The sequence below is a fragment of the Xenopus laevis genome, chromosome 9_10S, assembly GCF_017654675.1.
Source record: "Xenopus laevis strain J_2021 chromosome 9_10S, Xenopus_laevis_v10.1, whole genome shotgun sequence".
Taxonomy (NCBI): Eukaryota; Metazoa; Chordata; class Amphibia; order Anura; family Pipidae; genus Xenopus; species Xenopus laevis.
Window position 1 is genome coordinate 99,758,498 of NC_054388.1, and position 27,755 is coordinate 99,786,252.

General features: G+C 42.1%; 1 protein-coding gene across 2 annotated transcripts in view; it reads left to right on the plus strand.

Moving 5' to 3' along the window:
- The window catches only part of ntn3.S (netrin 3 S homeolog), an 82,117-nt gene that overhangs the window by 3,661 nt on the left and 50,701 nt on the right, over positions 1-27,755 (plus strand). For both annotated transcript variants that reach the window (XR_001933440.2, XM_018239222.2), the window contains exon 2: positions 16,192-17,165. Coding sequence is in view for 1 of the 2 variants with exons in the window: in XM_018239222.2 (XP_018094711.1) it covers positions 16,196-17,165 (970 nt within the window). In the remaining variant the exon portion in view is untranslated. The remainder of the gene's footprint in view (positions 1-16,191; positions 17,166-27,755) is intronic.

A 27,755-nucleotide genomic window follows, 5' to 3' on the forward strand; every position in this document is an offset into this window, starting at 1 on the left:
TTCATCAGAGCATAGCTCCAAATTCACATCAGTGCACCTAAATCAAGTGCTGTAACCATGAATGACCCCTTTATTAGGGATGTAGCGAACTGTTCGCCGGCGAACTTGTCCGTTCGCGTCCGCCGAATGTTCGCGAACGTCGCGCGACGTTCGCATTTTGCGTTCGCGTTCGATTCGAATACAAATCGTTCGACCATTCGACCATTCGAATTCCTTCGACCGCTAAAAATCGAACGATTTCCATTCGTTCGAACGATTGTAAGCATTCGATCGAATGATAAGCATTTGATCGAATGCTTCGATCGTTCGATTCGAATGAAAATCGTTCGATCGAACGATTAAAATCCTTCGATCGTTCGAATCGAACGATTTTAGCGGGTGTTTGAAGTTCGCGAACTGTTCGCGAACGTTCGCATTTTTTGCCGGCGTTCGCGAACACCAAAACGGCAGTTCGCTACATCCCTACCCTTTATATTATCAGCTGGTGCTTTTACAGTTGAATCCCTTTGATTTTTACCCAGGTTGCTTGTTACAGAAAAATAAAGTTGCTTTAAGGCAGAGATGGTCAGATTCGTGGAGATTAGTCGCCCAGCGACAAATCTCGTCTTCTTTGGGGCAACTAATCTCCCCAAACTGCATTCCCCTGCCTTCCCGCCGGCTAGAATGAAAATCGCCGGCCGATTGGCACTGGGAGCTCTTAGTTTTTTGAAGTTGGCAATAGTTTCCTCGTAAGGCAAGTTCGGGTGACTTCGGAAAACAAAGTGCTCCGAGTGTCATCTCGCCCCTGTGATTTTCCTTCTAGCCGGTGGGAAGGCAGGGGAATGAAGTTTGGGGAGATTTGTTGCCAGGCGACTGATCTCCCAATTCTGACCGTGTGTCTCTGCCCTTAAAGGGTAAATATTCCATTTTAATGAGAGGGGTTAATTTGCACTTGTTTCCATCAAGTATATATATATATTGCACAGAGAGACTTATTTATCTGCATACAGTATTTTTATTGATATATATGTGCCAGCTGCAGCACTGTTAGCTCTGTCCAGGTAAATTTAAACAGCCCTTCATTAACTGTAATGAGACTATGTTGTCAAATTATCATTACAAATTAGCAAAGCATTTGCTCAGTGTTTGAACATTTAAAAAGTGAGAATACTCTTTTTTGACTTGGCAAGAATGCTATTTATTTATTTTCTTGACTAGTCAGTGTAACGTCATCATGAAATTAGCAAAATCCTGTGCTGTATGTTACACGTGTAGTGATGGGCGAATTTATTCGCCAGGCGTGAATTCGCGGCAAAATTGCGCGATTTGCCGCCAGCGAATAAATTCGTGAAATGCCTGCAAAAATTCACGGAAAAAATTCGCCGGCGTCAAAAACGGGGGCCGGCGTCAAAAACTACACGCGAAAATTCGCCCATCACTATACACGTGCCCTAAAATGTACCACTTGCAGGAACATGTGGGGGGTTATAACGTTTAACTAATAAAGGAAATGCTGTTGATTAGAAAAAAACTAGACATAATGGTAGAATAAGTTAATGCAGAAACAATAATTCGTGTTGAAGTACAGGTATGGGACCTATTATCCAGAATGCTCGGGACCTGGAGTTTTCCATAATCTGGATCTTCATACCTTAAGTCTACTAGAAAATCATGTAAACATTAAATAAACTCACAAGGTACTGTTTTATTATTACAGAGAAAAAGGGAATAATTGTTAAAAATTTGGGTTATTTGGATAAAATAGATAGAGTATATAGGAGATGGCCTTTCTGTAATTTGGAGCTTTCTGGATAATGGGTTTCTGGATAACGGATCACATACCTGTACATTTTTAAAAAGGATGATTTAGAAGAAATAGTGCAATAGAATTTAACTGTTTCCCAGCAGAGGTGGTAAAGCATTCACTGAAAGCAAGGGCTGAGCAATGTGGAACTACATATCAGAGACATGTGACTTGTCAGGCTTTCATGACAAGTCAGAGTCTATTAAGCAATGATGGGAACTGTAGTTCAATAACAGCTGGAGGGCTGAAGGTTGCGTATGGCTAGCTAAAGCCAGATGATTGTTACCTGCTGTCTAATGCGATTCTTCTAGAAAGCCAAGGTGTCAAATTGCTTCCAAGTTGGATAAAAAGAGAAATACAATGTATTTAGGAACGCCGAAAATTGCATGGAAAGCCCTGGCCACCTGATGTAACTGCATGCATTGTTAGTTAAAAATAAACATGGTCAGGATAAAACATATTGTAGGACCTCATGCTACTCTGTGTTGTTCATTTCCAGCATAATGTAGCCTATCTGTCCAGGGCCACAATGCGAAGGTCCCCTGCTATACATTCCCAAGCTGTCTATAAAGGATATTCTTAAAGTCGATAGATCCACTGATAATATCATAAGAAACTAATTTTCGTATGATATTCGGTATGTATGGCGGGAGATGAGGCAACCGATATTGGCAGAAGACTTAAGGTGGCCATACATGGATAGATCCGCTCGTTTGGCGATGTCGCCAAACGAGCGGATCTCCCTCCGATATGCCCACCTTGAGGTGGGCAATATCGGGCTGATCCGATCGTGGGCCCAAGGGCCCCACGATCGGATCCTAGCGTTCGCAAATGGGCGGTCGGATCGCGGGGCCGCATCAACGAACAGATGCGCCCGCGATCCGACGGGATTTTTGATCCCATCCGATCGAGATCTGGCCGACTTTCGGCCAGATCTTGATCGGGGAAGCCCGTCGGGGGCCCCCATACACGGGCCAATAAGCTGCCGACTTGGTCTGTCGGCAGCTTTTATCGGCCCGTGTATGGCCACCTTTAGATATTGGTCGGCTCGTCAATCGGGCTGGCCGGAAATTATTGATTGGGCCTTTGAAGGCGCCCCAACATCGGCCATTGTTATTGCTGAATCATCAGATACGGTAAAATTCTATTGTTTCTACCTGTATATCCAACGATTCAGCTCTACACTTGCATATTGAAACGAACAATCTTTCCAGGAAAGATCCTAATTGTAACGTCTATGGCCACCTTTAATGTATGTATGTGATTTCCTGATGAGTCTGCCAGAAATGCCTTGGATGGGTATTAAGGGCATAACACGCATGTGACTTCACACACATGCACATAATTGGGGGCAGCTTTTCATTATGCGCACGCGAATGACCGGACATGGCTGCTCGCACGGGAGCTCCCTCCTGGTGCCGGTTTTAAAAAAAACAACTGTTATCCCCAACAGGAATAAGGGCTCTGTTAGCCCGCACCTTTGGTTGGGGATAACATTTTTACCCAACAGGTGCCCTTTAATATGTTGTAAAGTTACTTAGACAGAACAATGCCTTTTACTCAAGAAAAGAAAATATATTTTTTTAGGGTTTCAGAGAATAATAATGTACCAGGGCTGTCATTTCATCTCAGCGGTGATACCTAACAAAATATCAACCAGATGGAAAAAGATTACAGACAGAAAAAGGAATCCCTAACAAACAACCATTTTCTCTTAAAAAAACAATGAAACAGAAAACACATGTATGTCCCCAGAAATCCCACAAGCAGATATCTTGGATAAAATGCTTGCAATGACTTCCTATCAGAGCAAACACACGAGCCATTATTAGCTGGGTCTCTGGAATCCCCCAAAAGCTCTCTGCCACATTCAATGGAAGTTTCAGGCTGCGGTGCTAATGCAAACCAGGGCTAGCGGCAAGTGTAGACAAGTCATAGATATTATATACATGATAATACATGGGGAACGGGTCCTCCTGATCTGCCCCACTGCCTGCTCATAGATTCTGTATCTGAGAGTGTCACAATGGCTTAGAGGTTTAGAATGGCCCTGATTACTACAAAAAGCTGCAATGGATGAGGAATGGCACTACAGGCGGCATATGCTAATCCTAATATATATGACATATAGTAACATCATTTTCACATGAAAAGAAAGGAAAACATTGCCTTAAGCCATTTTGTAGATACCATAGACTGCCTGGGTTCTGGTGGACATTTAAATCTATGTATTACAATTATGGTTTAGTATCAGCAAAAGCTTTTAGAGTGTATGCTCTTCTGTCCACACATGAAAAAATGTGTCACTTAAGTGGGGTGTAGACTAAGCTGGGTTGCGGCGTGCAGAACAGGATCCAGCAGTTGCCTTGTCATGGGGGAGTTGGGTTCAGGGCACCAGACAAGTAGAATTGCTTTGGGTGCAAATACTTTTTGGCCTGGCTCTGTTTTGATCCAGAAAGCTGTAATCTAGAAACCTCCGATTTAAAGTGGTCATACACGGGCAGATTAAAGCTGCCGATATCGGTTCTTTAGACCGAATTGGCATCTTATCTGCCCATGTGTGGGGGCTCCCGACGGGTCCTCCCGATCTATATCAGGCCAAAAATCGGACAGATATCGATCAGTCAAGTTTGAGTTTTTGTATGATCCAGGACCTTTTCAGCTAGTTGATGCGGTCCTGGGACCCGTCGGAGCCCATTCGTAGTATTGTAATCCGATAGCGCCCAGCCGTTAGTGGGCATAATGGGTTAAGATCCGCTCGTTTGGCGACCTTACCAAACGAGCTGATCTTATAGTGTATGGCCACCTTTACTCAAAGGCCGTCTCCCATTGACTCCAATTTATCCAAATAATCCACATTTTTACAAAAGTATTTCCTTGTATGTGATCTTAACTAAAATGTAATTGGTCCTTATTGGAAGCAGAACCAGTCTATTGAGTTTATTTAATGTTTACATGATTTTCAAGTAGACAATGAAAATGAAGATCCATATTATGGAAAGATCCATTATCCGTAGAGCCCCAGGTTCTGAGCATTCTGGATAACAGGTCCAATACCTGTATATGCAAAGCAGCTCAGGACAATATTTTCAATATAAGCACCCAAGGGTGTGCCTATTAATTAGGTGGCAGCATTAGGGGGACAACCTAGGGTGTGTGTATATATATATATATATATATATATATATATATATATATATATATATCGTGAATAAAGTACCCCCTCTTGTAAAATATAAGGATATTAGAAGTTACCGAGGAGTTTCATGACCATATAAAAACAAGAGGCAGAAGGCCGAGTGTTCTTATACAGGGCATGGAACTCTGAGGTGACTTCTAATATTCTCATATTTTCAGGGGGGTACTTTATTTATTATAATACACAAGTTTCAGTGAGTCATGTGACTGAAATTACATCAGAACTCACCATTTATAACTGATGACATCAGAACTTACCGTTTCGTATGTCAGGTTTTAAGCGAGAGAATGTGCAAAGCATTTCATTTGAACTTGATGTTGAACCTTAGATGCTAGCTATAACCCCCTTTAAATAGAACTAAAGCTTAACTGAAGAAGTAGCTAGAAATGTTGTACATTATGTTTTGTGCTTCTGTACCAGCCCAAGGCAACCACAGCCCTTTAGCAGTAAAGATCTGTGTCTCCAAAGATGCCCCAGTAGCTCCCCATCTTCTTTTCTGCTGATTCACTGCACATGCTCTGTGCTGCTGTCACTTACTGAGCTTAGGGACCCACTCACAATATACAGTACACATAGAATAGAAATGGCACAATATAAGGCTGATTAGTAATTAATACAGATAATTACTACATGGCAGCACAGAAACCAGTGCAATTAGCATCAGAATTTAATAATCAGCAAACCTGTAGCATCAGCTTATATTACAGGGGAAGCTCATTTTCTGCTGGATAATTAGTGACGAGCCCTAAACTTAGCTTCTCAACAGCTGCTCAGAGCCCACTGAGCATGTGAGTGTCACAGACACTTTCCAAGATGGTGACGCCCTGTGACAAGTTTGAAGTCCCGGGTTATTGCTGCTATTGACAAGCTGAAACTTTAGGCTGGTGCAATAAGTTCAGTATAAAAGGATTGCATTTTTAGCCACATTCATTTTTAAAATTTGGTTCTCCTTTAACAGTCTATGGGTCACCCTATCAAGGCACAGCTGGACAGTCATTGCAATGGCCCTGGGTATGGCCAGTTGCCCGTGTGTGGAGGATGTATCACTGACATGGAAACACACACACGGCTCTTTACCGGACTGGAAGTGTGTGGCTTTGTGGGAAGGGACTGCTGTGGGTTTGGCTTGAACTAAAAGGCGGCTGCTTTGTGTTTGGAAACAGACAGGTTGAGAGCTGCGCCAGCACTTTCTCTCAAGCTCCGTCTGCTTCTCTTTCACACACTCACTAATGTACATTTCTCTTCTGCGTCTCTGGGTCATTTCTAGCCTCTTTTTCTTTTTCCATGCTGATCTGACAGCTGAGACGGTATGATTTAAATCTTTCAATTTTTTCTGCATGAATTGGCAGAAATCAGACAGATTTATGGTTACGGGAAAATCTGTGGGACTGGGCACTTTATCAGTGATCCAACAGATCCCCTTGAAGACAGGATTAAGGCCAGTGGAGCATCAAACACCGAACAAAGAATCATTATACGTTGTAAATGACGCCTTCCTTTTCAGATCTGGTTCCATGCTGGTTTGTGGTTTTCCATGTGCTGGTTTCCAACACTGTAACAAACCACTAAAAACACAACCATCCCACTAAGTGAATCTGCCGGATCAGTCATGTACCCATCTTTGCTTGCTGCTTCACTGGAAAATACATCACGCTTACGTCAGCTATTTCATTTGGAGATCATAGTTATATTAGTAATGTATCAGAGGTGTGGTTCACCTTTATAGTACATTTTAATATGTTGTAGAATGCCCTATTCCTAGCAATTTTGCAATTGTCATCATTGTTTCTTTTTTACAGTTTTTTTCATTATTTGCCTTCCTCTGCTACTTCTTTCTAGCTTTCAAATGGGGGTCACTGACCCCAGCTGTCAAAAAACTATTGCTCTGTGATCTTACAATATATATATATATATAATTTCAATATACGTACAGACAGGGTCAGACTGGACCGGCGTGACACCGGGAAAAAACCCGATGGGCCCCAACTCTCTGGGCCAGACCCCCTCTCCCAATCTCCTGGCCCTACAAAAACAATTTGCGGTGCCGCGCATGTGCGGCGTCGCATTAGGGGGTCCAGAGGGGGGCCCTGGACAGCAGCCCTGGACAGAAGTCCCAGTGGGCCCCCGGGCCCCCAAGTCCGAGCCTGCAAACAGATGAACCTCTGGACATTTTGGGGCCCTAAAATTAGCTGTAGAGCCCAATAATTTCTAGTTACGCCTCTGATAGAGTTAGTTTTTATTCCTTATTCAGTCTCTCTTCTATTCATATGTCTCTCGTTCAACCCACTGCTGGGTTGCTAAAGTAAATTAGACCCTGACAACCCAATAGCGGCCAAAATTCAAAACGGGAGAGTTGCATAACAAAAGCTACATAACTGAAAAAAAACATAAAAATTAAAAAATGAAAAACAATTACAAATTGTCTTAGCATATCAATGTCTATATTATACGAAAAGTTAATTTAAAGGCGAACAACCCCTTTAAAGATGACTGATGCCGAGATTAGATGTTTGGGATGGGGGTGCTATTCAGGTATTTTCTTACTTCTCAGATTCTTCAATTATGACTCTCAAACTAATGCCTAGCTCCTTGGGTACATGACCTTAGCAAAAACAACAACAGGTTAAACAAGGCAAACATGATGGAACAATAAATAATGTGCGGTGTGACACCCACCCCCCTTTACTGGGAGTATCTAAGGTGCTGAAGAGGGCCCAGTGTGAATCCAGTTATTATATTCATTTTTTTTTTTAATTGATAGTCTGAGGGATGTTGAAATATTATCAATGGTTTATCATTAATTAGGGATGCGCCGAATCCAGGATTCGGTTCAGCCAGGATTCGGCCTTTTTCAGCAGGATTCGGATTCAGCCATTTTCAGCAGGATTCGGATTCGGCTGAATCCTCCTGCCAGGCCAAACCAAATCTGATTCCTAATTTGCATATGCAAATAATGTGACTTTTTGTCACAAAACAAGGAAATATAAAAGGTTTTCCCCTTCTCACCACTAATTTGCATATAAGGATTCTGATTCAGTTCAATATTCGGTTGAATCTTTTGCAAAGGATTAGGGGGTTTGGCCGAATCCAAAATAGTTGGTTTGGTGCATCCCTATAATTAATGGTTCCCAACGTAAGGGATTAGCCCCCTGGGGGTTGGATTTGAGGAGAATGCCCATTTCTTCTACTACATACACCTGAAAGCCCAGTTTGAAGGTAAATTGTGGAAAGATCCGGGGTGAAAACTTTTTTAAATTTTGCTTTAATACTCTTGGAATTGAAAGGCTTCCATATCTGTGTTTTCCCTATATCTGTAATCTCATTATGAGATAATGGGAGCCTGCTGAGGTTGGACCGCCAAGTCAAAGCAGTAAAGTTTGACAAGCACCCTAGGCAGAGGGATAATCCAAGGGCTACCCCATTATTTAATGTTGTGAAGCATGCTTTTTATCTAAAATCTAAACCAGTGTCACTCCACATGCTGAGAATCATAGCTGATGGCCCTGATCACAATGGTTGGGGAGTTGCATGCGGTTTGAGTAAGGGTGGAGGGCTTTTAAGACACAGTAGGTCAGATGGGGAATTACACAGTCAATTGATGATAAATGTCTAAGACATCACTGTATTGTGCAGGGTAGGCGCTCAAAGAGCAATCCTCCAGGTAGTAGTAGTAAAAACAGGTCTTTATTGTAGTACAAGTGTGGATTACAGCCTTATGCGTTTTGTGTTCTCACAACACTTAATCATAGGCTATGATTAAGTGTTGTGAGAACACGAAACGCGTAAGTCTTCAATAAAGACCTGTTTTTACTACTACTGCCTGGAGGATTGCTCTTTGAGTGCCTACAATACAAACAATACGGTGATGTCCACTCCCTTATGCTGAAGGTTTGGGGCAGAGCACCTGAGCCTCCTTTTTTACGTGGTGAGTCTCTTTAAAAAGAAATCTTTGTGAAAATGTCTAGTACAAGCCTTGGTTCTAGCAGGTGATTTACCAGATGGGTCCCAACCCAAGTCAAAACTGTTTTTTGTTTTTAATTTTCAGGGGGGCAAATGCATCAAGGGTCGAATATCGAGGGTTAATTAACCCTCGATATTCGACTGGGGAATGAAAATCCTTCGACTTCGAATATCGAAGTCAAAGGATTTTGCGCAAATACTTTGATCGAATGATCGACCGATTCGAAGGATTTTAATCCAACGATCGAAGGATTATCCTTCGACCAAAAAAAGTTAGCCAAGCCTATGGGGACCTTCCCCATAGGCTAACATTGAGTTCGGTAGCTTTTAGGTGGCGAACTAGGGGGTCGAAGTTTTTTCTTAAAGAGACAGTACTTCGACTATCGAATGTTCGATTTTTAGTTTGAATCGTTCGAAGTCGTAGTCGAAGGTCGAAGTAGCCAAAAAAGCACTTTGAAATTCAAAGTATTTTTTCTTCTATTCCTTCACTCGAACTTAATGAATGGGCCCCTATATCTTTTTTTTCACCCAATTCTAGATCAGCTAGATGCTAAGAGAGGAAAGATATGACCAAGGGGAAACAATTGAATGTGAGACTGTTTATATGTATATAGTGTCTCAGCCAGTAAGTAGTTATACGTTTCAAACTTACATTTCTGTACCTATAATTGTATGTGATGAAACGTAACCTAATTTCCCATAATCTTGCCATGTTTTACCACTGCTATCCTCCAATTGATGGATGGAGAGCAGAGATTTCTAGATAGTGGCGGCAGTATTGGGAGTCACCCCCATACACTGCCCCCTGGTGGCTGCACTAGTTGCCATTTTGCCACATACATCCCACTCACTCCTGGATAACCTCCTATAAATCTAGACTGGTGCATCTATCTGACACCCTCACCGAAGCCAGGACCCTGACAGGACTTCCACCTGTACTCTTCAAGGTGGCCCTAAAAAAAGACATTGTTATGAGGCCAATTTATTAAACTGCAACATATACTAATCAGCCTTCTTGAAACCAACGGGCAGATTTATCAAGGGTTGAAACTTCGATTTCGAATTTTTGAATTTTTTTTTATGGCCAAAAACGTCAAATTTGACTAGGGAATTGTTCAAATTAGATTCGAGTTTTTTAAAAAATTCTAATTAGATTTTCGAGATTTATCATACTCTGGCCCTTTAAGAACTCAAATTTGACTATTCGCCACCTAAAACCTGCTGAATTGCTGTTTTAGTCAATGGGAGACATCCAGGAACCAATTTGGAGTTGTTTGCAGCCTTCCTGACATTCAAGTTTTTTTTCTGATAAAAAACTCAAATATAGTTTTTAAAAGTTGAATCGAATTCGATTCTAGTTTTCGGGTCGATCCTATTCACCCGGGTTTTACAAATTCCGTTTTTTTTAATACATTTGGTTGGTTGATTGATTTCGAGTTCATGGGAGTTTATTCGAAATTTGAAATTCGACCTTTGATAAATGTATCTCCAAAAGTCCAAAAAAGTGCCACTTTTCCGGGATTTATTATGCAACAAAACTGCTACAATTCCAAATTTTAAAAAAAATCCACCAAAAACCTGTCGAAATCATGTAGAAGTCGCAGATGTCCCTTTTAAAACTAGAAGAAATTTCTTTGATTTGCGGTTTTAGAGATTTTCAGGAGTTTTTGCTAGGGATGCACCGAATCCAGTATTCGGTTCGGGATTCGGCCAGGATTCTGCCTTTTTCAGCAGGATTCGTATCCTTCTGCCCGGCCGAACCGAATCCGAATCTCAATTTTCATATGCAAATTAGGGACGGGGAGGGAAATGGCGTGACTTTTTGTCACAAAATAAGGAAGTAAAAAATGTTTCCCTTTCTCACCCCTAATTTACATATGCAAATTAGGATTCAGATTCGGTTCAGTATTCGGCTGAATCTTTAGAGAAGGATTCGGGGGTTCGGCCGAATCCAAAATAGTGGATTCGGTGCATCCCTAGTTTTTGTGCGACAATACGAAAAAGCCTTAGTTATTGTGCGACAAGTTGTAAAACTTGCGGTTTTCACCACTTTTCTGTGACTTTTTGCAGTTCGGATCTTTTAATAAATTCCATGGCATTCGTGGTTTTAGATTAAATTAGTTTAGTTGTGATTGCAAAATCTCTAAATCCACTAAAATGTAACTGTTGATAAATAGGCCTCCACGTGTTCTAGTGACTTCATTTATTTATTTAGCACCAGTTACACAGCAATTTCCATTCATTTATAACAAACAGGGGGTTTTACAATAATTTGACAAACAATGGTGGGATCAGAGGGACCACAGTTGGTAAGTGTTGCCAACACAGATTAAGTGCATATAGTATGCCTGTGTATGGCTACATTTTGTACTAGAAGTATTTTGACTGTTGTTTTTTTTTTATCTCGGCTGGGCAACTTTTCAACTATGCACTTTCAAATGAGAAAGAGAGAGAGAAAGAGAGAGACGTCTGGTGTTTTTAACCCTTTTTTTTTTTTTAAAGGCAGATATATAAAACTTGTGGGCCCATGATTTAGTAGCGTGCAAAGTTTCAAGGGGTCATTACATTATAAATCATTGTGAGGAAGACAACCATATTCTTCTAAGACTAAGTTTACAGTTAGTCTTCATTAGTTTATAGAATATTTACATATTTTTCGGCAACTTTCAGGTTCCAAACTTGCCAGGTTGCTTAAAAACAATTACCCCATCAACCTGCCAACAGTTATATAGTGAATAAAGTACCCCCTATTGTAAAATATAAGGATATTATAAGATACAGAGGAGTTCCATGACCTTATAAAAGTACAAGGCCGAAAGCCGAATGCTTTTATTCAGGTCATGGAACTCGGAGTTTACTTCTAATATCCTCATATTTTCCAACAAGAGTTTCTTTATTTCGTATAATAAACAAGTTTTAGTGAGTCATCACTACTCACCGTTTATAGCAGATGACATCACCGTTTATAACTGATGACATCACTAGTCACCGTTTATAAGATTATAATTTACAAGATATTCATGGGTTTTGTGTATTGTGATGGAATATTAGAAGAGGGCCTTAAAATAAACAATAGGGGTTAAGAACAGTAGTGGAACTACCGGGGGAGCAGGGGGTGCGAGCGGGCCAGGGCCCGCACCCCCTCAGGGCCCCCTGGCAGCTCACGCGCCACTGACAAATGCGGCCGTACGGAGGGGGGCGGGGCCCGGCTGCGCGTCACACACCAGGGCCCGCCCCCCTCTAGTGACGCTACTGGTTAAGAACAAGAATAACAATTAAATTGAACCCAGCTTTATTGCTTGCTTTTATCAATACATAGAAGCCAATCTCCTAAAGTGCTCCTTTATTTTATTGGGCTAGGAATAAAATACTAACAAGAAAAATGATTTTGGATAATGGGATGCACGGCAGGAATGTTAAAAGTGTTTTGGTATACCTTAATAACAATAAACAACTAAAAATGTCTCTACAAATGGGCTATTAACCTGCATTGCTCTGTTTAAACTCTTATACATTTCACTTAATAACATTTATTAATATATAACATTTATTAATTACATATATCTATCAAGTTTTATTTATATATATATATATATATATATATATATATATATATATATATATATATATATATATATATATATATATATATATATATATATATATATATTAGGATGCACCGAATCCACTATTTTGGATTTGGCCGAACCCCCAGAATCCTTCGCGAAAGATTTGGCCGGACACCGAACCAAATCCTAATTTGCATATGCAAATTAGGTGTGGGAAGGGGGAAAACATTGTTTTTACTTCCTTGTTTGGTGACAAAAAGTCATGCAATTTCCCTCCCCACCCATAATTTGCATATGAATTTAGAATTAGAACCCCAATCCTGCTGAAAAGGGCCCAATCCTGGCCGAATCCCGAACCTAATCCTGGATTCAGTGGTGCATCCCTAATATATATAAATAATATATACACACACAGGTATGGGATCCGTTAACCCGGAAACCCATTACCCAGAAAGCTCCAAATTGCAAAAAGGTTGCTTCCCATAGACTCCATTTTATCCAAATAATTAAAGTTTTTAAAAACGATTCCCTTTTTCTCTGTAATAATAAAAGAGTACCTTGTACTTGATCCCAACTAAGATATAATGAATCCTCAGTGGTGTAACTAGAGTGTGCCGGACACTCCTGCAAAAAAATCTTCAGAGGAGCCCGGCGCACTCCAGTCCCCATGCTCCCACCCACTTCCTGTCCTGCCTCTGCCCTGCCCACCTCCCGCCTCTGCCCTGCCAACGCCCCGCCCCAACTCCACCAAATCCAGCCAGACTTGCTTCCCCCTTCCTCGACCGTAAGAGAGAGAGAGAGAGGCCTGGGAGGAGGGTTTTTTTTATTAACTACTCAGGATCAGACCTCACAGTCTGGGCCCCCCTGTTCCCTGGGCCCCCAGGTGACTACGGGGTCTGCATCCTCTATAGTTACGACACTGTTAATCCTTATTGGAGGCAAAACCAGCCTCTTGGGTTTATTTCATGTTCAAATTATTTTCTAGTAGACTTAAAGGAGAAGGAAACCCACTGGAAACCCTCCCCCCTCCCCTGTGTTGCTCCCCCTCCTCCCCCCTGGCCTACCTGTCCCGCTGGGCAAATGCCCCTAACTTGTTACTTACACCTCTGCGCAGATCCAGTCCAAGGAGTTCACAGACGCCATCTTCTCTCAAGCGATCTTCTTCCTGCTTTGACCGGCGTTTTTTGCAGGGGGGAGGAGGGAGGGTGGGCAACACAGGGGAGGGGGGAGGGTTTTTGCGCTCAGGGGGTTTCCATCTCCTTTAAGGTATGAAGATACAAATTATGGAAAGATCCATTATCCAAAAAGCTTAAGGTCCCGAGCATTCTAGATAACAAGTCCCATATATATGTATATATATATTGGCACATCCCAGACCTAAAGAAACATCCCTGAACTGTAAACTTTTCAAGCTGTGACAAACAGAAGACAGTTTTGGGGCTGAAATCCACCTTTACCAGCAAAGTATTTCAGCCAGGTTCATGCCCCATCTGTGCCATTGTGTCCATGGGGCAGTTGGGGGGTTGTAGACAATCAAGCTGCTGATATAGACATTAGATTCTACACACACACAAATAGCCTTGTCTATTTGCCATCATTACTTATAGTGAGTAATTGCTCTACAGAATGCAAATATACTGAGAGAAGAGCTCCCCAAGCCTATGCTTCACGAACCCCTGTACAGAGTAAATGATAAGGGAGCCACTAGGATGCCATGTATGCAAACTTTAGGCCCATATCTACACCAAGACGGAGAAACATTTTAGGCCACCAAGACATTCATAAATGAGGTGCAATACAGAAAAAGCTGTCATGTTTTAGGTGACTTATTTCTCTATTTGAGCCATATGTTCCTGGGTACAACTTTATTGATGCACATCTCTTTTATTCCACCTCCATCTATTTCATATATAAGATGTTTCATCATATAACCATGCATATACATTTTGATAGAAAGCAGAGCAATGTTGTTGAAGGTTATTTCTTCCAAAAGGGTTTTTCTTCACTGAATATCAAGCAGATGCTATGCACCAGAATCGCTTGACTTTTGCCTCAAGACGTTTAAGAAACTTTAGCAGTGTTTTGAAAATACAACTAAATAGCCAAGTCCTGAGCCTGTTCTGATACTGTTCCCCATAGGAAATTAAATAAAGAAATATGGCGCGGAGAGAAAAAAAGATATATGTACATGGAGAACTGGCTGAAAGCCAGAGAGTAAAGAGTTCTTGTAAGTGGATTATTTTCAAGTTGGACTAAAATTGCAAGTGGTGTACCACAGGGTTTCAGTTCTGGACCCAGTTGTATTTAAATGTATTAACTATCTTGAAGTAGGTCTGGAAAGTAATGGATTTTTTTTTGTAGATGATACCAAGTCATGTAAGGTAATAAATACAGATGAACATGTTCCTTTCATTAAAGAGAGCTTTTGGATAAGCTGGAGAAGTCAGCAAGTAAATGGGAGATGGAGTGTGATGTAGGTAAAGTTATACACTTAGGTAGTAAAAACGAGGAACCGGCATATAAACGAAATGGCCTGTATTTATGGGAATCTGCGATGGAAAAGTGTTAGTAGACCACAGACTTCGCATCAGTGCTCCATGTCAGGCAGCAGCTCCAACATCAGATATAGTTGTCTATTTATGAACGTTCATGTTGAGAAATTGGTCAAAGCAGAGAAGGAAATATTTCCAGTTTTTCCAGTGTATAAGTTAAATCGGCTGTATTTGTGGGAATCCATGATGGAAGTGTTAGTAAGTCATTCTGCAACAGTGCTCAGTGTCAGGCAGCAGTTGCAAAAGCAGAGTTGTTATTCCAACTTTGCCTAATACAAGTATAAGGGGCCTTTCGGTAATTTGAATCGCCATACTTTAGGGCAGAGAAACACACTCAGATTCGGGGAGATTAGTCGCCCAGCGACAAATCCAGTAGCGTAACTACCGGGGGAGCAGGGGTGCGATTGAGCCAGGGCCCGCATCCCTTCAGGGCCCGCATCCCTTCAGGGCCCCCCGGCAGCTCGCGCGCCACTGACTCAGGTAGAGATCCGGGCGTACGGAGGGGGGCTAGGAGCCAGGCTGCACGTCCCACGCCAGGGCCGCCCCCTCTAGTTACCTAACTGGACAAATCTCCCCTTCTTTGAGGTGACTAATCTCCCCGAACTGCCTCCCCTGCCTTCCCGCCAGCTAGAATGTAAATCACCAATGGGATGGCACTCGGAGTGCTTCATTTTCTGAAGTCGCCCGAAGTTGCCGGGCAACTAATCTCTCTGAATCGGAACGTGTGTCTCTGCCCTTAAGTCTATCAAAAACATTAAATAAACCAAAGAGTGGTTTACCTGCAGTAAGGAGTATTAATATCTTAGCTGGAATCAAGTACAAGGTACTGTTTTATGGTTACCCGGAGACCTGTTATTCAGGAAGTTCTAAATTATGTAAAGGCCAGCTCCCATAGACTCCATTTAATCCAAATAATCCAATTTTTTTAAAACAATTTACAACAGTACCTTGAACTCGATTCAAACTAAGATATAAATACTCCTTATTGGAAGCAAAACTGGCCAATTGGGTTTATTAAAGGTTTACATAAAACATTGACAGGGCTTGTTTATTTAACCTCAACTACCATATGCCTATGCCATATTACATGTCTTTCAGTAATCTGTATTTCCTTCTGTTCTGTTTCAGGGATATGTTTTACCTACGGGAGATGCCTCATCTGTTCCTTCTTGTGTCATTTTTTCCCATGCTCCCTCACTCCACATCTTCTCCTTTCTCTGGGCAGCAGCAACCGCACTCTATTCCAGACCCCTGCTATGATGAGCATGGCCTTCCCCGACGCTGTGTGCCAGAATTTGTCAATGCAGCATTTAACAAAGAAGTCCAATCCTCCAGTACCTGTGGACGTCCGGCAACTCGCCACTGTGATGCTACAGATCCTCGGAAATCACACCCAGCCTCTTACCTCACTGACCTTAACACGGCTGGGAACATGACCTGCTGGAGATCGGAGACCTTCCCTCGTCACTCTTCTACGAACGTCAGTCTCACCCTCTCGTTGGGAAAGAAATTTGAGGTAACCTATGTCAGCCTTCAGTTCTGCTCTCCCCGTCCTGAATCTGTGGCCATTTTCAAGTCCATGGATTATGGGAAAAGCTGGGTCCCATATCAGTATTACTCATCACAGTGTCGTAAAGTGTATGGCAGAACTAGCCGTGCAAGTGTTACCAAACAAAATGAGCAAGAGGCTTTGTGCACAGATGGACAAACAGAACTTTATCCTCTGACTGGTGGACTAATAGCCTTCAGTACATTAGATGGACGACCTTCTTCCCAAGACCTTGACAACAGCCCTGTTCTGCAGGACTGGCTGACTGCCACAGATATTCGTGTGTTTTTTAGCCGTCCTCACCTTCTGGGAAACAAGGACTCTGAGGCAAGAGATGAAGGCCCAGGTTTCTACTACTCAGTGGGAGAGTTCCAAGTTGGGGGCAGGTGCAAATGCAATGGGCATGCATCCCGCTGTGGCAAGGATAAGGAGGGTCGCTTGATCTGTGATTGTAAACACAACACAGAGGGCCCAGAGTGTGATCGCTGTAAACCCTTTCATTATGACCGTCCATGGCAGAGAGCCACTGCACGAGAGGCCAATGAATGTATGGGTAAGTCTGCCATCTCATATTCAAACCACATGCTTAAGGAGTTACTAACTGTATTTAATACTTGTGTTCAATTGCTTAAATGTCTTTAAGATATGAAATGAACAGTTTTAGTGAACTTATTTAAATATAAGTGTTGCAATGCAAGGTCGGAGTGGAGGGGCCAGCTGCTTCAGGGGCCTCCATATACCCCTGTGCATATTATTTTCCTGCTAGTGAACGGGGGTTGGGAGGGAGGTCGGACATCGATAATATTGGGTCTGGGCTGGTGGGACCCACAAGGGCAGGGGGCCCATTTCGTTTGTTCCCAGTGTCACACAGGCCCAGTCTATAGTGATTTTCGTCCCAAAACCCACGGGACATATGGGTCTGTCGAGTTTGCGCTGCATCAAGTCTTCACCTAATCTAACACTTCTGGCTCCTCCATTTATATATTTGCAGCTGCCCCGTCCAAGCTGGGTCGGGCCAGGTGCGGGTTGGGCGAGGGCGCGTTAGGTAAATCTGGACACACACGTCACTACAGTCCGACCCTGTAGCAATGTTTGGTCTCTTGAAGAATGCAGTGCAGAGAATGAGATACTTGTAGCACAATATACAATTTGTATACAATACAATGTATTCTTCATAAAAAGCTATTTCACCCTTGGGAGTTGCAAAACTACTTGCCTTCACTCAGACATTCTCTTAACACAGGCTTTAACTGAGGGAAGGAATGGATTTGTTTACACAGATGGCTTCTCACTGGACTGGAAGTGCAATTTTAATTTACGATTTTGTCTTGTTCAGTGCAAAATAAAGATTTTTCTTAATTAAAAGATTAGGCAAAAAGTATGCTTAGCACAAGTCCTATTCATTGAATTAATGTTATAACACCCTGTTAAACCTCAATAAAACAGCAAATCTAATTATAAAAACAAAAACAAATACTTTGCACAATATGCAGATGTCACGTAATATACGTAGAATAGGACGGCTCTATGGTCACATTATATTATGACTTATATGTTCTTATCGTTGGAAGACAAATATAAAGTAATTCCTTGCATGAAAAGTTTCTGATGATAGACCCCGTATAGATTCCATACTCTACATGCCAATGGATCACATTTCAGTAAAAAATAAGGGGAATTGTTTGGGGGTATGCATATCTGTGTGACCATTTCAGCACATTAGCACACACTGATTCACACACACACACAAAATGCAAAAGTAATAGGCTTGCAAAATGCCATTTCTATTATCACGTTCTAATAAAGCAACAGTTTAGTCTATAGCTTGCATTCATTTGCGGGCAGGAATTACAAATAGACTCCAACAATCTGTCATATAGAGAGTGAAATTAGAGCTCACACTCTAGTTATCATAACAAGCTAATATATAAACACTCAGCTCCGTTATAGGATTTTATAGGACTGTGGTGAACAGTGAATGATTTTACAGGCTGAGGCCCCCAAATGAAATATACTACATATGACTGTGGAAAAGTCATCCCAGTGTGGCTCACTGTGGGCTTGATCCTGATCAGAGAATGTATAAAAGCTTGGCTTTAGCCATACAGTGCATCCATCCCTTGGACATTTAAGAGAATGTATGTATTCCATTTAATTTTGCTTTCCCACATTTAATGGCATTACTAACATACAACAGACCCTGTAAACATGGAGGTTAACAGTTGACACAGTTAATTGGTCTGTTTCACCAGCTCCCTGGTCCCTTGATGGCCAATCGATTAAGAAAGCCTAAAGGTGGCCATAGACGTTGAGATCTGCTCGTTTGGCAATGTCACCAAACGAGCGGATCTCTCCTTGATATGCCTACATTGAAGTGGCCCAACGATCTGATCATAATGAATCCGAAACTGTCTGATCGAGATCTGCCTGGCTTTTGGCTAGATATCGATGGTGGAAGCCCGTCGGATGGCCCCACACATGAGCTAATAAGCTGCCGACACGGTCTGTCGGCAGTTTTTATCGCCCCGTGTATGGCATCTGCCTTTGAGGACAGATTCTCTAATTAGCACCAATTAAAGGAATCCTTTCTGGTCTTGGAGGGAGGTCCTTTTGCACAGAGTCTGTCACCCCACATCACTGCTCAAGAGAAAGAAACCATTAGAAGGCTGGTGTCTCCATGAAACTGTGTCAGATTAGGTTTCCTAGAGTCCTCCAGGGAACATCAAGGGTCTGCTCTCACAAGAATTAGATGTAGACAGTGCTAAATGTAATAGGTGACACGAATTGTAGATCTATGGATGCAATTTAAAAAAATACAGGCCGAGATGGCATCCTATTGACCCTTGTATGGGGCCCCCTGATGGGACTCCATGACCAATATGTGGCCAAAATCAGACAGGTTTAAAAGTCCCATTGGAGCAAGGACAGCATCGGCTCCAGCAGCTTGTATATCCATCATTGTGATCTGATCAATAGATCATAGGGCTTAACAATTGTATCAGTCCATATCAGTTAAAGATCCTCCGGAGCAGTCCCCTTTAATATATGGTCATCTTTAAAGTTTAGCTTTATTTCTGGACCCAATCACCAAGAAAGCAAATCAAACAGGGTGCATTATTTCCATAGCAGTGTTGCTCTACCCAGCATTTGCTCCTTTATTCCATAGTTAAAGGAGAGATAAAGCTAGCCCTACAAAGTAGGAATTGCAAACTTAATTACAGATTCAAGATCATTCTTATTGGTTCTGTTGATCATATGAACCAAGAACAAAGACCAGAGCGTATGTACCACGGGGAGGATTCTTGAGAACTTGAAAAAGTTTTATAGTGTTGCAGGACTACAGTTCTTGGTATGTGTTAGTAATCACATATTGATATATGAAAAGATTATGCCCACCTTTTAAATACATTTATCCAACAGTTGAATTTGCACCGGGGCAGTAAGCCATAGAAACCAATCAGTGTTCACTGGAGCTCATTTATAAACACTGAGCAAATTTGCACCTGGGCAGTAACCAATAACAACCAATCAGTGATTAGCTTTTTTCAGTCAGCTGCAGGTTGAAGACTGAAAGCAAACATCTGATTGGTTGCTATAGGTTACTGCAATGGTGCAAATTTGCCCACTGTTTATAAATGTGCCCCACTGTTTTTCATCCGGTTTTAAGAATGCAAAAATTTTAATTGTTTGCCATGGATTGCAGGTTGTCGTGCAAATTTAGGGGCAGATTTATCAAGGGTCGAATTTCGACCCTCTAAGTAAAATCCTTCGAATTCGAATATTGAATTCGGAGGATTTTTACTTCGAATCGTTCGAATCACTCGATTCGATCGAATTCGATCTAATTTGACCAATTCGATGGTCGAAGTACCCAAAAAAATATTTCAAAATTCAAATTTTTTTCCATTCGAATTATTCACTCAAGCTTTGTAAATCTGCCCCTTGGTATTGATAAATGACCCCTATTCAATACCAACCCCTCCTTGACATTATTCTTCCATCACCCCCACATTTTTAGGCACCTTTCCAGAGACCACCTCCCTTACTCCCCATCTCTGCCCTTTGCTGTAGTCTCAGACCATTCTTCCCTTTTCAATAAATTCTCGCTTTTTGTAACTCTGTATCACTTCCTCGCTGTGCAGCCTTTCTCTCCTGCCTCAATAATTCTCGGCTGCCCACCTGTACCCCCCCTCCAGCTCACTTGGTAAATTTTTAACAATGGCACCTCATCTGCCTTTGAGAACAGATGCTCTAATTAGCACCAATTAAAGGAATCCTTTCTGGTCTCGGCGGGAGGTCCTTTTGCACAGAGTCTCTCACCCCACATCCCTGCTCAAGAGAAAGAAACCATCTGTGTGGGAGGCATCTAGCAGCATCAGCCAGTGGCCAGAATGGAACGATCCTGTGCCAATATCAGGAAATTCTACACCTGCGTGACTATAAAGAGCTTGGAAGCTGTTTATGGTTGTGCTTTAGCTTCTGCACAAGAAAAGGAAAAAAAACTATTAAAGGAAAACAAAGTTTATTTCTTTAATATTTGTAGTTAATTGGCAACAATTATAGATGGTAAAGACGACTGTGCCAATAAAAACGTTTTCTAAAGCTTTATTGTAGTCAGATCTCATTGAAAAAAAAGAATACAGATGCAAAGTTTTATTTCTTATTCACTTTTAGAGTAAAGAAAATTGGTGAATTCCTTTGTTTCCTCTAAGTTTTTGGTCAGTAGAATTCTCATTCAGTTTTTTGTCGTCAGCTTCTATCTATAGAGAACCAGTTGGACAATTTTATGGTTGGGTTCAGGTCTCCTTTAAAAACGAATGCAAGAGTAGTCATCAGTAAGAATTCTGCTTTCCAGCTAGGGTTGCCACCTTTGCCAGTAAGGGGACCATGGTGGAGATGCCTAGGCCTATGACTACGTTTTTGAAGACATAAAACACGTATGGCTGTGGACACAATAAATATTTTACTTTGCTGTAACAACCTGGTGGAAGATTTCCTAAAGATGGCCATAGACATAGAGATCCGCTCGTTTGGCGATGTTGCCAAATGAGCGGATCTCTCCCCGATATGCCCACATTGAAGTGGGTGATATTGGGCTTATCCGATCGTGGGCCCTAGGGCCCAATGATCGAATCATAATGCATCCGATATTGGTGGTTGAACCGGGAACCGCATAAACGCACAGATGCGCCCGTGATCCAACAGGATTTTTTAACCTGCCTGATCGAGATCTGGCCAAAATATCGATCAGGAAAGCCCGTTGAATGACACCAAACACGGCCAATAAGCTGCCGACTCTGTCTGTCAACAGCTTTTATTTGCCCGTGTATGGGGGCCTTTATTTGAGTGCCTGCTCAACAATACTTTTCGATTGGTCCAATTCCTATGCTGAGGGCTCAGGGTGGTACACGTGGGCCATTTCCTAAACTTGGTGAGTAATAACTCCACTGATTGGAGACCCCCTTTCAAGTTTCATTATATTATTTCTACTGGTGTCCCACCAGCCCAACACTGGTTTAAATATAATCTGCTGCCCATTGCCCTGTCTTTACAATGCATTGACAGACATGGCATCCACCTGTGATCATACACATGCAGGGGATTTTGGTGTGGAATGCTTAATGTATACTGTGTCTTTTGGCCAGTGTAAACAAGGGGCAGAAGCACTAAGCAATAAAAATCAATATGTGACACCAGCCAAAAAGTTTGTTGTCCGTGATTCAGAGATCTGGACAGACAATATACAGCCAGACTACACCAGGTATAAGATGGCGGGCTGGACAGGTGTCAACCCTATTAGGCTCATCGTGCTGTTATCTAACATTTAACTGCAAATTAGATGCTTCCTGATATTACTCTGTAATCAACAAGAAGAGGCAGATGTATTGTGATCTAGTTTGTAAACAGAGACAAAAATTGCCAGCGTACAGTTTGCCTTTAAAAATAAATATTACAAAAAATGAGGTGTTATTACCACACTTTGGCCAAAATATGTAAGCTCATGTGCCACGTCAGGGCCCCTCATTGTACCTGAGTCCTAAACTATTTGTGAGCATTCTAAGTATGTAGTTCATTTAAAATCAAGTCCCCCAGCAAATAGTGTGACGGAGTAGTAAGACCAGTGTGCACTTACCCTTAGCTCAGGAACTCTAGTAAGAAAGCAGGAGCTTTTAAGCCTCAGCCAACAAACATATACCTGTAAAAATTACCTTCCGACACTATTAGCATTTTAAGTTTGTAGTGCATTTAAAATCAAGTCCCCCAGTAGACTGCGTAATAAGACCATGGTGCACTTTCCCTTAACTCAGGAGCTATAGTGAAAAAGCAAAGAGCTTTTAAGCCGCAGCTAAGCTATTTAGTTGTTCTGTAACATTGCAAAAAGCTGCACTGCTGAGCCCCCAGCTCTCTAATGTAGGTGGCACAATCAATACCCTATCACAAGCAATACCCTATCACAAGCAATACCCTATCAAAAGCAATACCTTATTATGAAGTAATAACCTATTATGCTATCTGGGAGCCCTTACAATTAATAGCTCAAATCCACAAGCAAAAACTAAAAGGTGAAGGCGACACACAAAAGAAGTCAGCAAATAGTGCCATGCATTATAGCCCTGACTTTCAGAAAGTTTAATTAGCTGTTGGGAATACTTATTCATACCCAACACCAACTGGGGCCACAGCTAATTGCTGCCTCTACTTTACATTAACACACAGAGCACTGATCAATAAAGTCAAGGAATGACAGTATCCCTTTAAAACTTGACAGTTATAGATATACTGTAAATGTTTAACTATATATATAGTAAACAGTATGTACTGTATATAATTTTGAGTATAATTTTTGCCAGTAGTGCGCCAATTTGTTTAGACTCAATGCACTTCAGTCAACAAATGTAGATGGCAAGCTCTACAGGGAAAGGACTTTGTGCAGGTTAAACTCTGTGTAGAATGCTGGCTGGTTATAATACAGTAAGTAGCATAATTAGTAGCTTGGGATAAAAATAATAATAACCTTCTGCTTCCCACATCCCACACTACGGCCAGTGACTGGGTTAAACCTCTGCAATTGACTGGCCACCTTCTGGCAAGTGTAACATGGTTCAAAAACATAATTGTCTGCATGGGGAGGTACAGTTAATTGGCCTTTGCAGCTTCTAGCCCAGGCAAGTGTGACAGACAGTAGCAAATCATGACAAGGACAAAGCTGACGATGGTGACTGCACTTAGAATTAATCTGGGATCTGTTACACAGCATACCTCCCAACATTTTGGAAATAAAAAGAGTGAAAAAAAGTTGCCATGCGTTGAAATTTTTTTGACCACGCTCATTTTTGTGACCACACCCCCTATTTACCATGTTCATTTTACAAAATTTGTCAGGTTATGAAAGTTTGAACATATTTCTGTGGTTTTTTTCTCTAGTTATTACAGTTTTGCTAATGAAGGTGAATTGCCCTTTAAGGTGTGAGTCTAACTTTTCCCAAGAGACCTGTTATCTTATATTGTTACAATTACTTATTTGCTTATCTCGAAATTGTTACAAAATGATCTTATCTTCTGCTGTGGCTGTTCTGGGCTCTCTGCCAAAAGCCAATTAAGTAAGAAACTTTGTTTCTTTTTCTGGCTGTTCAGTGCAAAGAAAAACGGGACTTTCCAGTACAAACGAGGGACTGCAGGTTGAGCTGTCAAAAGAGGGACTGTCCCTCTAAAAACGGGACAGTTGGGAGGTATGACACGGGAATAACCTTATCTACAAATGCAAAGGAGCATTTATATATGCAAGTGCTTGCTCAATTTTGCATCCATTATAGCACTTTGGACTTGCATTCAAAATTAGCCTTATGGTCATGGTCTGTGTTTTATTTTGGTGGCAGTGTCAAGAACTTTTGATTAAATTTGTGTTCCATAATTACAGAGTTTTTATATCTTTAGCATTTGTCTATTTAAGGGTAGGACTATAGGACGATTTTGGAGCGTTCAAGCAGTCGTGTTGCGTCGGATCAACGCTGCAACACCATCCGACAATGCATTCACTTACCTTATTTCCATCGCATCCAATTGTTTTTGCGCAGTGAGTCGGATCGCTCCAAAATCGTCCATGTAGTCTTACCCTTACTGTTGTTCTTACCTTGAATAGAACAGTTTTGGACTCCAGTCCTTAAGAGGGATATAAATGAGCTGGAGAGAGTGCAGAGACTAAGTGCAACTAAATTGGTTAGAGGGAGGGAAGACTTAAATTATGAGGGTAGACTGTCAAGGTTGGGGTTGTTTTCTCTGGAAAAAAAACACTTGCGAGGGGTCAGGATTACACTTTGCACAGGGTCGGACTGGCCCGGCAGGACACCCGAAAAAACCCGGTGGGCCCGACCCTTAATGGGTCAGACCCCTCTCCTGATCGCATTCTAAAAATAAAAGTTCTTTTAGGCGCTGCGCATCGCCATCTGCGCATGTGCGTGGCACCATTCATACAGACACCACCACACAGGAGTGCAGAGAGGTGCCTTCACACAGGCGCGTAACAGTAGGAGGGCGGGGGGTCAGACGGGGGCCCTGGACAGTAGTCCTTGTGGGCCCCGGGCCCCCCAGTCCGAACCTGACTTTACAAGTACATTAGAGGACATCATAGAGAAATAGCAGTGGACCTTGTTTGCCATAAAAAGGATCACAGCACCAGAGGTCACCCCTTTAGACTAGAGGAACGTTCAATTGAAGCAGTGTTGGTGGTTCAGCACAGTCGCTTAAAATTCATCATTTCTCTCAAACTTGTGCAGGAAATATAGAAAGAGGAAGAAACATCCCACAAATAATAGAATAATTCATGGCCTCTTAGGAGTTTATGAGCACTTGTGCCTAAATCATAAAGCAAAGTGTTCCCAATGTCCCAGTGTTATCCAACTCCCCGGTCCTTCTCTTGAACATCACCGACAGGACCACTTCATAAAATAACTTGTATTGTGTTTGTGATTTGACTGAATCTAAAATTTCTGATTTCAGTACTTGGGCAGCCTTCGGGATAGAGTCTATATAACTGTAGGGGATCCTGTCATTTGCCGGGATCCTCAATCACTGAATGCAAGGGGTCTTAAATAGTCCCCTTATATTGGGCCCAATAGGAAAATGTGAGTTTCTGTTAGGGGGCCAGACCACAAGATGTGCACATGGATAGCAACCCTATGCGTTGAAAGATGCATGTCAGGTTCTCCTAAAGCTTATCTTCAAGGTTCATTCTCACTGTTTGACTCTTTTTCTTTTTTCTTCCCAAGGGTGAGTGTTCCTAGTACCAGGACCATTTGTACCGTAAGGCAAGATGAGAACCTTGACTCTGAGAGCACTAGTGCAGGGGTAGTACAATAGCACTCAGTAGGGCACATATATTTGCGAGAGTAGGAGAGAACAGCAGGTAAATATACAAGTAGTGGTGTATGCCTCTGTGCTTGAACGAAAAAGTTATCAATCAAAAATAAGAAGGAAAAAGAAAAATCATAATAAATGGTTCCTCACCGGGACAGCCCCTGTCTGGCAATTTTTCAATCTGTAGAATTTTAAGTGGGGTGAGGTCCATTTGCTAGTAAATCAGTAGCTCAGGTTTTAATAAAATAAAAAGATTTTATTAAGACATACAAGTAGCCTAACGCGTTTCGTGCCTAAATGGGCAGCCTATGAGTAAGTGCCCATTTAGACACGAACCACGTTAGGCTTCTTGTATGTCCTAATAAAGTCTTTTTATTTTATTAAAACCTCAACTACTGATTTACTAGGCTAGCACAGCAATATGAAACTTTTCACCTTAATGGATTGGTGGACCCCACTCATCCAAGAGAGGAGGTGAGAGGGGGACCAAAGTGACCAAGCTCTAGTGCAGTGATCCCCAACCAGTGGCTCATGAGCAACATGTTGCTCACCAACCCCTTGGATGTTGCTTTCAGTGGCCTCAAAGCAGTTGCTTATTTTTGAATTCCAGGCTTGGAAACAATTCTTAGTTGCATAAAAACAAGGTGTATTGCCAAGAAGAGCCTCCTATAGGCTGCCAGCCCAAATAAGGGCAACCAAATAGCCAATCACAGCCCTTATTTGGCAACTCCATGGAATTGTTTCATGCTTGTGTTGCTCCCCAACTCTTTTTACATTTGAATGTGGCTCATAGGTTAAAAAAAAGGTTGGGGACCTCTGCTCTAGCGTCTTAGAAGTAAAAATTACCCAGATCATTGCAGCCCAGCGCACAAGCACTTATCAATACATGTCCACCTGGTGAGAGGAACATGGAAGAGGTTCTACCAGTAACGTAACTTGGTGGGGGTGGGCCCTGGTGCGGGCCGTGCAGACGGGCCCGCCCCCACCCTCGTCTGCGCGATTTTTCTCTGCGCCTGCAGCCGACTCCAGCCGGCTGCAGCGTGCACAATGTTCCGGGGGGGCCCTGTGGGGGTGCGGGCCCTGGCCCATTTGCACCCCTGCTGCCCCGGGAGTTACGCCCCTGGGTTCTACCTGGAACAAAAATTCTAAGGGACTTGGGTCTTAACTTGCCCTTGAATTCAAATGCAAATTACTAGTATATCCACAGATGAATTCACAGCTGTTCTGTCTGGCTCTGCCTGGTAATGGTGTGTGCGTTTTATGGTTCATAAAGCCTGTTTGAAATTGCTCTGTAACGACTTTGTCCCACCAGATGAGTTTGACACCCCCCCCCTCGCTTTCTGGGAATGTGGGGGGAATTTAAAATTAAAAAAATGTGGGCAAACCACCTGCAACATGTGTCAAGTAAAAATCCTATAGATTTCAAAAGGATGCGTATTTTTTTTTTTTACTTTGATACTTGCAGTGAAAATGCTTTGCTCATGATCTGCTCCGTTTGTGCCTTAAAACTCATGCCCCCGTGTATTTCGGGAACAAGGAGACCACCCAGTACCAGCAATATGCAGTAGTAATTACTTTAGCATGTCTCTTTGGGCCCGGGTGTATGCATGCCTGTGAATGTGCTTCCACTTCATTTAGTCACGGGCGCCTGGGCATCATCGCAATTTTCCTGTGTCCTCCATGGACTTCAGAAATGGACAGGATGCCCTCTCCGCCTCTCTCTCCCCTTAATAACGTGATCCTTGCTCGCGATGCTAAATTATTTCTCTGACACGTTAATGAATTTCAC